This window comes from Ciconia boyciana, chromosome 10 (genome assembly GCF_034638445.1).
Source record: "Ciconia boyciana chromosome 10, ASM3463844v1, whole genome shotgun sequence".
NCBI lineage: Eukaryota > Metazoa > Chordata > Aves > Ciconiiformes > Ciconiidae > Ciconia > Ciconia boyciana.
The window spans coordinates 3,809,445-3,824,132 of record NC_132943.1 but is presented as its reverse complement, the minus strand read 5'-3'; the positions used below and the strand labels follow the sequence as shown (position 1 = coordinate 3,824,132).

Genomic DNA, 14,688 nt, shown 5'->3' with positions numbered 1-14,688 from the left:
AATTCCTCTAATCTTCCCTTTTCCAAATTCTTCCAAGCAACAACAGCTGAGTGATCAGGTCCGTTTCCCTATAAGCCTATATTTACCTCCTCATTTTTTCCTAAGCAAACCATATCAGCTTTAAACGACACACTTATTTCCCACACACATAATCAGCGTGGTTTGAAACTGTTTCATGTATATTTTCTTTGTAATCTAAAATGCAGAACAGCCTGTAGGTGCTACTGACTCTATTCATGTATTTCAATGGCTCCTTTCTCTGGACCATGTTTCCATTTAAAAAAAAAAAAAAACAACAGTGGCATTTGGTAATAAAATACTGATAAAGCCTACACGCCAATATCACAGTAGTGTTCTCCATGAGCTAAACTGATGAACTGTTGAACATAATTTTATTAAAAAGAAAGGTGCATTATAGATAAATTGTACAGCAGTAATTTCTAAAATGCATGATACTTTTTCCAGTGCTGCCACAGCACCTGCTGCTAAGTATAAAGATGATTAGCCACAAACTAACCCACTACAGAATTATTATCAGTATATATTTGCGCGATGAAGAACTAATGGGAATTATGCAGATTGCATTTCCTTTCCTGCTGAAGGCAACCAACCTTCACCATCAATAGCAAAATGAAAACAGAACTCAGCTGTGGAAGAACAACGCAGGTTTTATTTTATTTCCAAATATGTATTGTTGATTATTTCAAGACTTTAAGACACATGTTTCTTTTTCACATAATTATATGACAAGCAGTCCGGTATCATTTTTAAAGGCGTACAAAATTTCCCGTGCATTTTAATGGCTTTAAATACGTAATAACTCTACTGCTGTATGTAGAAACCGGTAAACACACATCAAAGCGGCTTTTAAGAATTACAACGTAATCAGTAGGTAGCGCAAATCAGTAGCGATTGGCTTCCTTAATCTGATTAGAAGTGCAGCTTTAAATGCTCTGCCTCCAGTCAGAGGGTGAAAGCCGGTTCCCAGTCCCACGCCCCTTGCTGATGCCCCATCCCTGGGTGAGGACGGGCTTCCCGGGGCGTGATGGGCCCCTCCGCCTGCCACCGTCCCCGCAGAGCGAGAGTCAAGGCCAGGCAGGGTCTCCTGCTGGAGTCACCAGCACAAAGGGGCTCCTGAGGCTGCCCGGTCTCAGGGGCTGCTCTCGTTCTAATAAATAAAGAGCTGTTGATTTAGTAGACCTCTGTACTTTGTTCAACTTTAATATATCACCTTAAAAATGAACAGTTAGGAGCGCTATAAAATTGGTAGTCGGTAATCTATGGGTAGAAACAAAAATAAGACTACCTAGAAAAGCGTTTGAATTTTTTTAAGGCAGCTTCTTCAGGCACAGGGAAGTGGCTGCAGGATTTAATTTGCTGTGCTTTGATTTCTTGTTTCTTTAAACTTTTGCCAAAGGTGATGGGAATGCCAGATGCACATATTTTGGTATACTTTAAAATCCATATAAATACAAATAACGTATGCTTGGGTTTGGTGTTTTCTTCCCCCCCCCCCCCAGTGGAAAAAGCATTCACTAGAAATGTAGGTATTTCTAGTCTGTCAGAAAAGCAACCACAATGAGAATTCAGTAAATCTTTCTTAAAGAATCACTTACAGAGGGACTGCAAGATGAAGAAACATTTTTATGCACATGAAGAGATGTGTAATCAGTGGTTTTCTTTTGTACTGTAATTGATGCTTCACAAAATACATTTACTTGAGTACCGGTATTTAATGTTTCAGACTGGAAAAACAAATAGGAGTGAGCAAAAACAGAGTGAAATTCTCAGATGATCAGCTTCGTTGCATAGGTCCTCTATGGTTCACTTGAATCAACTAAATACTCAGAATAACTTCTCTCATTCTAAAACTCTTTGTGACAGTAGTCTGAAGTTTTACATTCATTGTATGGGAAAAATGAGATTATTTAAACATAGCCTTAATGGAAACTGACCAGGATACCTTTAAATGGATTTTTGTAAAGCAGAATATTTAAAAACAGCAGAGAATAATTTACTGTATTATAGTTAGTGCGTCAGTTCATTATATCCGCATGTACAGTTTAAGTTCCTTAAATACCTGGAATATTCTTCAGCATAGCCTGAAGTATTCAAGGGTTTAGATCACTAGAAATTTCTTTGCACATGCTGAAAATATGGACTGCTTACTGGAAAGGAAATCAAATGTGTATTTGATTAATTGATGTAGTCACATATTAAAAACTTTTGCTTCTTATCCCATTAAAAGTAACACTAATGAGCAATGGCTGTGACCTTCAAGTAGAAAGCCACATGTGCTTCAACCCCTCAATATTTACCACCCAAATTTAATCTTTATAATGGACACCTTAAAAGGAATCTGATAGAAAATACTAAGAGCTGCTCCAAAACTAAAACACTTAAGGAAGATTTTGATTAATGCCTCATGATTAATCAATTGATTAATATAGTTTTCAATACAGATGTTAGGACACTGTCTACTTTAATCAACCATCCTGAAAACGGTGAAGACAAATGATCTATTTTTTGGTCGATTGAAAAAAGAAAGCCTATTTTAGCAGTTATGTAAATTATAAGACAAGCCTTCCTTACGATGCCCAGATTTTCCCTTTTATAAAAACCTTACACACTGGAACTGTTAATTAGGTAAGTGTCATCCTTTTGGGCAGGAACTTGGTATAAAGTCACACATTCAGTCAAATGAGTGCACTTTTTAAAAGAAATTGTTTTAGAATTGCACTATAATCCATATTTAAAGTCCCTCTCCCTGATATTCTTTTATTCTGAGACTGTTTCTAATTTGTGATTATGCTTTCTACCATACTAAAACTGAAATCTTTATTCCAGTCAAAAATAATCACCCCGTAATTACTGTGACAAACTGCCCAAGCTGTATCATTGTGGCCATTTCGACTAATGATATTGTATTAGAATGCCTAGCAATAGACTTCAAATGGAAAATATAATTATGTGCATTAGTTTGTCTAAGCATTTATAAGATCACATATCCATCAGTTATCAGGTCTCATAAAAAAAGCCATATATCACTGTCACTGCTAGTTTTGTTATTGGAAATGTGGGCCGTTATGAACTCAGCTTAAGATGTGTGTCTTAAATTTCACTTATTCTGTTGTCCAGTAAATCCATGTAAGCTGAACTGCTATAAAATGAGCAGGATTTTCAGCTGATGGCACGGGAACAAATTATTTGACAGTCTCACCAAACATAAACTAAATGTTTAAGGTACTATTTAAGGCTGAAGGCCTTAATCTTGAAGGTACGGAGGCTCATGTTTAACTTTACACACTGGACTACTCACTGTGCATAAAGTTAAGTGGTTTCATACGTCTTTGCTAAACTGAACCTATGTGTTCTCCTGCTTTGCAAAGCTAAGGCAAGATCTGAGCAACCTCTTTGCACCCCGAGCAAACTGAGTATCTGACCCGGCTTCATCTTGTCAAAATTGCAGTCCTGCAATAACAACTGCCTTAATTTCTCTCATGTTCTTTCTATACATGCTTTGCTTTTATTTGGAAAACCTAAACTGAATATTTTGCATTTCAAAAGTAAACACCACTTTGATTTATGATCCCCAATATCCAAAAGCTCTGATGGAAGACCTACCAAAGCCCCAAAATGAAATCAGTAAAGTCAAAACAGAAGAAGAAAGGTGTGCCTATCTATTGAGTTACTGGCACTTGCTTTGTCTTTTAAACAAGGCCAGAGGAGAAGCAATCCATTTGCTGCTAAGAGTTATCACAGTGATAGCAACGGCACCTGAAAATGCCTGGCTATGGTGTATGTCAAGGCAAGATACATCTCCCAACATCTGATGTCATATTATTGCACCACAAGGATAAGTTATTGCATCAGCTATTATTACATAACGATGATGAGTTACTCTCAGAAAATACAACTAACATTTCTCTTCCACTTTTTGGGTCATCTGAGATGCAGATCTGTGGTTTCAACACCACACTTAAATAATATCGCTTGCTGTATTTTGGTGCCAGTATAAATTTAAGCCATCCAAATAAGACTGTATATTTGAACTGACAAAGAATAAATTATTTGCATCTGGCATAACTGATGGTTGTGTCAAAGCCCTGGCATATAATTCTTAATCTTATAGATGCCTGTTTACTTGTGCATAAGATAGCTGTGCTGAGTCTCTTCCCAGAACAATTATCAAGTTATTGCTATGGGCTAGCCTAGAACTTCTGGGGAAGCTGCGTACGAATGCAGCCATCCTGGAGCAGTCTGCAAGGGATATTTTGAATTAGAGATCACTGCTCGGCTTTTTCCTCTGTGCTCCGAGTAAAGTGGGAATGGGAGCGTGCCAGGCAGGCACAGAGCCGCAGATACATCTTTTGCTTCCATGTGCTTCCCAGCACAAGTACCCCCAAATATCATGTAATCAGAGGAGAAATGTTACTCACGCTCCTCCATGGCTGAAAACGTTCTGTGAAAATCTAGCCTATGTAATACCATATATTTTTTTAATGAAAACTCTCTTTCAATGGGCTAGGGGGTTTTTTATGGTTGGTTTTAATTAATATTGATTTTACATGTTTAGAAGGAAAATCCACCAATTCAGACCTGGGAAATGTTTAAGATACGTTGTTTTTCTAGGAGAATTTTCATTGATTTTTATTAATCCTGTAGTTTGCGATGGCTGGATTTTATCTGCTGCTGTGTATTTTATATTAGGATGCTAAAATAATCTATTGTATTTGATATTCAAATATGTAACAGAAGACATGTGAACTACAAATCCTCAAAGGAACCTTCCTAGGATCTACCTGTTTTACCCCCATGAAGGGCTGGGGCTCTATTTTGAAAGATCAATAGGCTATGAAATTTCTGCCTCCTTATTAGCAGAATTAATTTTAAAGTGGCATCCCAGAGAATTTGTTTTATATTAAGGAGTCCAGATGTTTTTGGTCTCTCTGTCTGACATTCTCACCATCAGAATAAATTGTATTTCCAGACTAATGTAATAGATAAGAGATATGAATAAATCTCATACAGTTCAGTTGATAAAATTAACATGCTGATGATATTTTAATGTTTCCATATAATCAAGGGGGCATGTATCATGCCTCCACCAGTTCCAGTGTAATTCTGTTCTTTAATCTTTTCTCAAGAAAAAAAAAATAAATAGAGCATTAGAGAGGATTATACAGTAAACAGTATGTGTTCCAGTCTTAAAGCAAGTTGTTTGCGATACAGTTGAATGGCTTTGCCCAAAGGTATTGCAGCAAAGCAACTAATATACTGGAGACTTGGGGTCAGAACCAGTATTCCTGCAGTGCAAGTGTGTCACTTACACGTTGTAGCTTCTGGTGGAGAAGGCCCACTGATCTGGAGAATAGTATTAACATATCAGGACCACTCATCATCCATATGACCTTATACAGAGGACATAAAATCATACTTGTCTTACGCATAGGAAATCTAACTGACTTTAAACCGAAGGCAGTCAGAATTTGGCCCAAAATGCATATGTGGGTTTGCTGGAGCAGGGCACTGGTATAAGGCAACTTGAAATAAAATGACATTTGATGACCAAAGAGAAACTAAAGACAAAGACATCAAAGGCAAAGGAGACCAAAAAAAAGGAAAGAAAAATCTAAGTATCGAACCTAAGAAGTATTCCTATTCAGCAGAAATTATTGGTATGTGGTGGAATTCATCAGGCAGAAGTCTCAAATGTAGTTGAAGGGGTATGAAGACCCAATTCCCACTACATTTTGATGCTGCTTGGGTATCTAACTGACTTACATGGCTTTAAACACCAAGCTTTATTCTTTAACGTGAGAAACATCAGAACGCATCCCCTTCAAATATTTGCAAGAGAAACATTAATCAGCTCCAGGACTAAATGGTACACTTAGAGATTGATAGTGCTTAATCTACATCACTCTTTATCCCCTTGTGGTTTTTTTTAAGTATAGAAGAAACCATTGTTTTTCAAGTTAAAAATGGACACAATTAAGTGTGAATAGCATTATAGTATATTGATGGAAAAGGAGCAGGTGATCATGTACTACATTGATGATCAACATCATGAGTGTAATATTGAGAAGGGAACAACCTTAAATCTGCATGTTGAATCCTCATCTTGCCTTCTAAAGGCATTTTTATGCCAAGTCCTAATATATATTTGAATTTTCACATGAAGAGAATATTGCCATCCTGTTTACCATCAGTTTTATGAAGAATCTTAACATTCCTTTAAAACTGACAATTAGCTGGTGACATTTTCAGGCCTAAAAATTCACATGCAAATAATCTGAAGAGAAGTAATGAAGGTGAAGTTAATGAAGATCAGCCATCAACCATGTGCACAACCCCTATGTCGGGCGATGCTGACGGGAGAAAGAAGCAGGCTCAAATAGCCAGAAGTTCCTCTGGAAACTAATCTTAAAGTCTTACCCAGAATCAACGCATTCCCTGGGGAACCTGCAGAACATTAATATGTAACGTGCAAAAAGCACACACGCACTGAGACTACGAACACCGCAAAGAAAACTGCGTTAGGAGAAAAGGAACCCATCAGAAGTGTATCTCAGTGAATGAAAGCAAAACTCTCTCCATGGCAATTTCATCAGCATCTCTTTAGCCCTTTTCCCAGCATATCTGTATATTTCTCCATGGGAGTGTCTCCTCACCGTGCCAGTTTCTCCATGGTTGGGCGTTCAGTGTCAGTAGATGGTAGCACTGGGTCCCTGAGATGCTCTTAGCAGTCCCTAGTCTCTCAAGAGCTGGAACTGTGCTTCTGGTTCCTGCCTTGGTCATGAGGATCTTACCTGTATCTAGAGGTAGGGAGCAGCTAACACAGCTCATCTGCTTTCTGTTCAGACTTATCAGATAGATTTTTTTATCTCCTGCACCATATAGGAAAACAGTTCTGTAGCAGCTTACCTCAAATACCTCGCAGCAGTTTTCATGCAAAATCCTCAGTGTCTGGCCCTCTATTGTGAGACAAAGAGGGCAACTTTATGCAGAAACATTTCTCCTTCAGCTAAAACATCACTGCAGGATAGAAGCCCCGTTTCACCTAACTCCATTTCAACCAAGCAACCAGTTTTGACATGGGGTTGATTTATAAAGCTGGCAACCACATTGACCTGGAGGAATCATGGACAGAATTTCATGCAAGTCAGCTTTTTCTGTTTCCATGAGCTCCATCTCTGTGAGGAGACCACCAAAGGATGTTCCTCCTAGAAGACACAGGACACTGGCCTTTCCTTTGTAAGGAATACCAAGTGTCACAGACTTTATTTGGTGAAAAAATTATCAGTCTATTCCCTATTATAGCAAATAATCTTTGAAGAAGAGGCAATATTGTCTTTACCTAAACACACACACACACACACATATACACATTTACATATATAAAAACAAGAAAGTACCTCGCACCAGGAATGAAAGTACCTGGAGATCTTTCGCTATTACTGGGAAAGCAACTGGCACCTTAGTCTGAAACCTATCACAGAAAAAAAGCAGTGATTAGCATGTAACAAACAAAAAAATCTTGTGTGTATACATAACTAATTTTTTTATAGTTGGGTGTACTAATAAGAATCATTAGTAGATTCCTCTAGGAGGGTAACTTAAAACAAATTAAATACTTTGCTATATGAAAAAGGATAAGCTCTGAGTGAAACACTTTCTCCTGTTACCCTGAAAAGACCGATGCCATATGCTAGAGACACAAAGGAATAAGAGATATATAAACTTTTATAGAACACATCCTGCTACCTTTTTAATTCACCTGCATACGAAGATCAGCAATCACAATATATTTGTATAATCCCTCTACTGTGAGCAACTGTACACAACTTCCTTTGGCATAGCTAAAAATAGTGATACGATAGGAGGAAGTTATTGTAATTAAGAGCATTATTAAAAACTATTTTAGCAAAACAACAAAAGAGAGACCATTCCAACTGAAAAATATGGAAACTTTTTATTCCAAAGAAATCCCTGTAGCTCCACAAGTGCTCTGGGAGTTTAGCAAAAACCAGCTCAAGAGGAAGGGAAAGGCAGATCTGGCAGGGAAAAGGACAGAATGCTGAAGACCCGCAGCTCAGTTCTGGACAATACGAGACCCAGAGACAATCCACACAGCAATTGTTTCAAAACATCTCAAAATATTTCCACATTAGGAAAATGACAATGCCGAAAGTGTTCCTCGGGGGGTAGGAGGATCAGAAAGAGGATGCACAGGTTTGGAGTTAGGTTTATATTCTACCAATTCTTAACAATTATTTCCATTTGTCTGCTGGTGACCAGTGCACTTGCACTTTCACGCTCCCATCTAGCATCTCCTGACCTTGAAGAGATGGACCAGAATCGTGCCATTTCCACCTGAGCGTGGGTCTCCTATGCGTGGCACATTGGGAACCCGCACGCAGTGCTACCAAACGCATGCGTAAGGTGCTGCAGAAACACAAAGCTCAACCCTTTGCCTCATAAGTCATCTCTTTCAAAGTGATCTAAGAACACTAGGCTCTTTGAGCAGCACAGCACATTTCAGACACTACAGAACCACTCTGAGCTGTCAGCATATTTCCAACAGATTGATGACTTTGAAGACCTCCAGTGTAGAGGGTAATGTTAAGGATCTGCAGTTACTCAGCTAAAGTTGAGATGAGGGATGCCTTCTTTCCAGTCTTGGTTATTGAATTTGAAAACCCTCATAGGTTTTGCTGTCAGAGTTGTTGCTTAAAACAGACTATTATAGGAATGAGTTAAAAAGGAATGATTGGGAAAAGTTTAAAGGAAAACGAAGATATATCTTTATCTTTTTCAGGTTAACGCAGTGACAAGAAATAGAGTTTCACAGTAAAGTAAAAAAAATAATCATTGTGTTAGATTCTTGTCCTTAGAATAGCATTTTTTACAGCCCAAAAGTCCTTAATGTAGAAATAAGCTCAAGGCCAACACATTTTATTATACAAAAGTTTACCATAAGCAGAGGCTCACGGTGACCTAAAATGCAACTTACATATTGTATTTCACTGATTTTATTCTATTTCACAATCAATAGCCTTCAACACCGAAAAAAAAGACTAAAGATGGAAGGTACACTGTAAATAAATGCCAAGTGAAGGAAAGATTAGAAACCAGAACAATAAAAAATATTTAAAGACTTTCTACCTTGTTACTTTTGAAAGGTAAAGTTATATAGCTCTATCACTGTAATTCTTTCTCATTTTCTGCATAAAACTATTTATATTACAGAAGTAAGATATTATACTAGCCATCTGCCTTCCCAATCCCTCACATTCCTTCACTTACCCACCTACAACTCCATGAACTAATCACCCTGTAAATGTGGCCTTCGTTGTCCAAGGTATCTTCATGTAATCGGCATTCTGTGCAACGCCTGCTAGAGTTTAACGAGTGTAAAATGGCAAAAATGTGAATTGGAACATAGGAGAAATACTAGAATAGCTAACAAATTTAACGCTTATGTGGTGAAGCTAGCTGTATGTCTGAAAGTTTGGGAGAAATGTAGTTCTAAAAAATAATATAATACTGAATAGTATCTCTAGAGAGTGGTTTCATTGCACTAGAAAACTACATATTTGTTAAACATAAATAACAAATACATTTTTTATTAAGTATCAGGAAGAAAGCCAGAATAGTCTAATATAGCTGGAATGGAAAGCTTCACACTAAAAGGAATAGTTTGAAAACTGTTTCTACTATTGAACTTTCATCTGTGACCTAAAATTGAGGGTTGTCTTATCATTCTGTCATTGCCGACTGGGAGCTCCATGGGAAAAGCAGGACTTTGTGAATCTTGAGAATTATGGGAAAAGCAGGACTTTGTGAATCTTGAGAATTAAGTGCTTAAATCTCTCCTTCAGTGGCATTTGCCTTTGCAAACGAAGGCTGCCTTTCTTTTCTTCCGACCTCTTGGAGATATTTTATTTCTTCAGCCCTAATCAAGTTTCCAGTATCTTTTATGAAATCGCCAGCAGGATTTTGGATAGTTCCAGCAGGTGCATTAATGATCTACAAAATGGGCTTATAAATTCAGGAAGTGATATATTGCTCTGACATCCCTCTTTCCCTCTCCAGCCCTATCTGGAGGACAGCCCATCCCTGTCTACAGAGGGTGGTCAGGCACGGTCCTGGCAGACGGCTGATGTGGGCAATGCCCACCACTTACCCAAGACATTTTGTAGATCTTTTACTTCTTCAGGGAAACATTGGTGTAAAACTTTACATATAAAACAAAAAGCAAAGCTGCTCACAAGGTTTTTTTCACTGATCTTCATATGACAATGCAATATTTAATGAATCAATCAATGTAAAGTCTCTAGGCAGGAGGGTTCTAAACTTACTGTCATAAGTAGGCATTTAATTTTGATTTACTGAGGTAGTTATTGCTTATTAATGGGGCAACATTATGAAAGCTGAGTACGTGTACGCCAGTTATACGTTAATGAGTTAGTATAGTAAGAGCTACTAAATAGCACTAGAAGCCACTTACACATCCCTCGAATAAATTTAATTGCAAAGGAAAGAAGTTCAGGAGCACATTCTCCTATATAGGTAACCATTCATATGGAAAACAAATTGTCCTGGTAAGGTCTTCAGACAAAAAATGGCTTCTGAAATTCACATAAATAGTAGATATATGATAAAACTGTACACAGAACAAATTTCAAGTGAATATTTTTTGTCAGCAAATTCATCAGGTATGTACAGGAGAATCGAAGTTAGCTCTTTTCAGAATTAGCCATATGTTATGGTTGTGATTTAAGAACAGTTTGGCTGTAAAGCTGGATATCCCATGTGAAAGCAGGATCACATCAGGAATTTCTAATTCCCAATAACTCTTAGTGGCCTCTCTATATTTTCACTCTCTGTTTAAATGCTTCTTTAAAATATTCATTGGATGCAGGGCAGATGGCAACCCCAACATTGTCAGTATTTAACCCATCTCCTACTCTAGTCAGCCACCCCACACTGCTTCTGTGGCAGGGAAACAGTCTGAGACTCATGGATTTATTCTCAGTGGTGAGAAGTGCACTTGCTTGCTGTAGCCACATTAGCTTGCCTCGCTTTGCCCACCACTCTGGTTTATGTTCCGTCTCCAGCATAGGCTAAAATAAACTTTCTTAATTTGGTAATAGTTTTGCAAAGGGCCTTTGGAAATTTGGCTTGTGTAAGAATATTATTTCTTAGAAGGTAACCACATGTTTTCACTTACACATCATGTTTAAAGTATATGCTGCAGCTGAACGTTAATCCCAAGGACTAATTTCAATTATTTTCCTGGTGCTACCTTAACGCAACCAGGTAAGGACCTGTAAGGTCTGTGAAAGGGCAGCCATCCTGCCTGGTCAGTGTTAGTCCTCCTTCGACATCTCCTTGCCAGCTAGCCCGTTGTTCGGTGAGAAAGTCAGCACCTCAATGCACACATGTCCCCAAGAATGTAAAAACAAGTAATAGTCTGTGTCATATGGTGACAAACACAGTTCAAAGTGCCATTATCACTTGTTCTCATGGTGATAATTAATCCCATCATCATTATCATAATGAGAAACCATGTTCAGAAAATGCTGATTGAAAAACTCCAGTATAAAAAATACAAGTCATTCACTGCCCTATCAACCTAACTGATTCTTACATTTACTGTTGATTAGCACACAGTCTTCCAAATAATTTTTATACCCCAATCCAAACTTTTCTAGTGTTCTTATGTTTCACTTCATGATTTTTTAAAATGTTCCACTCTAGCATGAAGTGCTAGGATTGCACTTTTGTTCATTAATTTATGATGGATCTTTAATCAGAATCTTTTCCTGATTTTTCTCCTCTCCCAGTGATGTGGTGACAAAGAAAGCGAGCAAAAGAAATTGAGAGAGATATAAATAAAAAGAGTGAGAGAGAAAGAAAGGGAGAGAAGAGAGAAGCAGTGAAGCAAAGCACAGTGAAGAGAGGAGAGGAGAGGAGAGGAGAGGAGAGGAGAGGAGAGGAGAGGAGAGGAGAGGAGAGGAGAGGAGAGGAGAGGAGAGAAGAGAAGAGAAGAGAAGAGAAGAGAAGAGAAGAGAAGAGAAGAGAAGAGAAGAGAAGAGAAGAGAAGAGAAGAGAAGAGAAGAGAAGAGAAGAGAAGAGAAGAGAAGAGAAGAGAAGAGAAGAGAAGAGAAGAGAAGAGAAGAGAAGAGAAGAGAAGAGAAGGCAAAGAAAAGCAAAGAAAAGCAAAGAAAAGCAAAGAAAAGCAAAGAAAAGCAAAGAAAAGCATAGAAAAGCAAAGAAAAGCATAGAAAAGCAAAGAAAAGCATAGAAAAGCACAGAAAAGCAAAAATTATCTTCAGCCTATGAATTGCCGTAACTATAAAAAAGGCATGGTTTGGGGAAGTGAATCGGTGTAATGCCATGGACTGGCCCCTTGTTTCCAGCCCTGCCCCTTCCCACCAGGCAGAAGTTCCGAGCCTGCCTGCGGCTGCTGAGCATCCCTCAGACACGAGCAACCTGGGCTCTGATGCCTGAGAACATCCCCTGGAGCCTCCCCGGTGCTGGGCGGGAGTCAGACGCGGCCCAGGGACACGCTGGGGTGGGACACAGGCTGGGAGGCTTCAAGATGGAGCTGTCAAGCACATGTCAGTGCTGAGACACCTCCGTAATCTCCATGCGTCCTCCAGGCTCAGCCGTGCAGAGGGCTGCAAAGGCAATTAAAAACACTTCAGCCCTTTACTGCACTTTCAAAATGCAATACAGACTCGCATTTCAACTTTTCATACATCTTTCTGTATTAACAGTCTGAACCTAATAAATAATCCAAGCCTATCACACATAGACTACTCTTCAGCCAGGCTGATAAGGCAAATCTAAACTATATTAGATAAGCATTACATTTTTATAGGCCTCAAATTTTTCTCCAGTTTTAAGCTCATAATTAGACTGTGTAAACATCAAATGAGGTGTCTGAAATCACAGGATGTTACAGGCCGCTGGGAATATGGCCTTATTTATATTTGGCCATCTGTACACACAAAAATCTATGTAATACTATACAATGCTACTTTTAAAAATCCTGTACATCAAGAATGTTTCTAAGTATGTGCTGCACATACTATATGTCTATATTCTGTAGCAATATATGTATATAGAATGACCTGATACTGGTTGAAATTAAAGGGTTGCACTGTAAACAAAGGTAGATCAGTTGATCGGAGTGGCTTCTTCTAGCATTTTATCTGTTCCGAATATACGAATCCACCCGCAGCATGGCTGTATACATATGCACAATCATTATGTGACAAATTAAGAAGGGGCACATAATAAGCTTAAGTCATCATAAATCACATAATAAACATCTGAATGAGAAAATTTAATAAATGATATGTTTCCACAACAACTTCATCCCCTTCCATTAAATCCATATCCCCCTAGGACTTGTTCTAATATTCTCAATTCCTAAGTACACATCATCTGTTAAAAGAAAAAAAAAAAAGCACAACTCACCCTGCCAGGATATGTTTCTTCCTCTCACTTTTTGGTCTGGCATTTTCTCTTCTCTGGCCAGAATTCAGCTTCCAGCCCGTGGCTATTTTGGCTGGAAAATGGTTTCCTGCTCCATGAAAACTTTCTTTGTTTTAAAAATGTTTCTAATCTGCTTCAGCAAGAATGGGTATATAGGATAGTCACAGGGAAAGACCTTGTAGATTGGTACCATGCTTTTTTGAGGCCAACAGCTTGGACTTAGAATTCTTGCATTCTATGTGAATGCCTTACACACTGAATTTCCAGCCAGCGAAACAAGGCTGAGAGTTTTCTTTGGTGTGAGCAGAACCTCTGGGCTAAACCCAAGCAGCTTCTCCTATAATAACTGATACACATATTGCAAAACCAAGTTTCTTTTTCTGTAACTAGTTTTGTTGCAGCAAGCTCTGTCCTTGCTAGAAAGAAACCTTTTCCTAGCTTACAGTTTTCTAGTACATGTTTCCCAGTAAATTTTCCTTTAGAAAGAAAATGAATGTTTCTCTAATATAGAAAACACACTGGGATTTAGACCATCTCCTTCATAGCACTCCAATGTGACTTTGGACAAACCGCTTTTAATCCCACGTTGCCTAGGTGTCAGAGCTGATCTTATTTAACAGTTTTGATAATTAATTTGACAGAGAATGCTAGTATACCAATTACATTTTTTTCATGACATGAATTTGGAAGGCATCGCCAACCCAAAGGAATATCAGACTACAGGTAAATTAAATGATCTGGGGACTGCAATGACAAAAGTAGGATAACATTTAGTAATATAAAACTGCGAGTTCAGGAATTTAGGGGTGAATAATCAGTATTTTTGCTGACAGCTTGAACTTGTTGCCTGGAAAAGGCAGAGGAAGGCAAAGATTTCACACTATGCTGACTATAAGCCACCAATACAACGCACCCATGAACACAAATGGCAGGTACATCTTAGGATAGGGAAGGAATAATGTTCTCATTAGAAATAGGAAAATATTCATACTGTTGTACAAGCCCATGCTAGCACCATGTTGCAGTTACCTAGTGCTTCAGATTGTTCACACACAGGAGGAAAATTCATCAAAATATGGAAAAGGGATACTGAGGCGAAAGTCCAACCTCTCTTAAGTGATGAGAATGAAACAAAGTCATTTATTTAGCCCAGTGAAGTGAATGAAGGCTGGGGTG

At 38.3% G+C, this 14,688-nt stretch overlaps 1 protein-coding gene across 13 annotated transcripts in view; it reads right to left on the bottom strand.

Annotated features, from left to right (window-relative positions):
- Positions 1-14,688, bottom strand: part of LOC140657453 (uncharacterized) — a 372,414-nt gene that overhangs the window by 67,587 nt on the left and 290,139 nt on the right. For 5 of the 13 annotated variants that reach the window (XR_012044343.1, XR_012044342.1, XR_012044344.1 and 2 more), the window contains one exon: positions 533-7,492. The exons of 2 other annotated variants lie outside the window; for them this stretch is intronic. Coding sequence is in view for 3 of the 11 variants with exons in the window: in XM_072874485.1 (XP_072730586.1) it covers positions 6,963-6,977; positions 7,426-7,492 (82 nt within the window). In the remaining 8 variants the exon portion in view is untranslated. Of the gene's footprint in view, positions 1-532; positions 7,493-14,688 lie in introns of those variants that run through there. 6 more of the 13 variants (XR_012044340.1, XM_072874487.1, XM_072874485.1 and 3 more) reach the window with 5 other exon arrangements.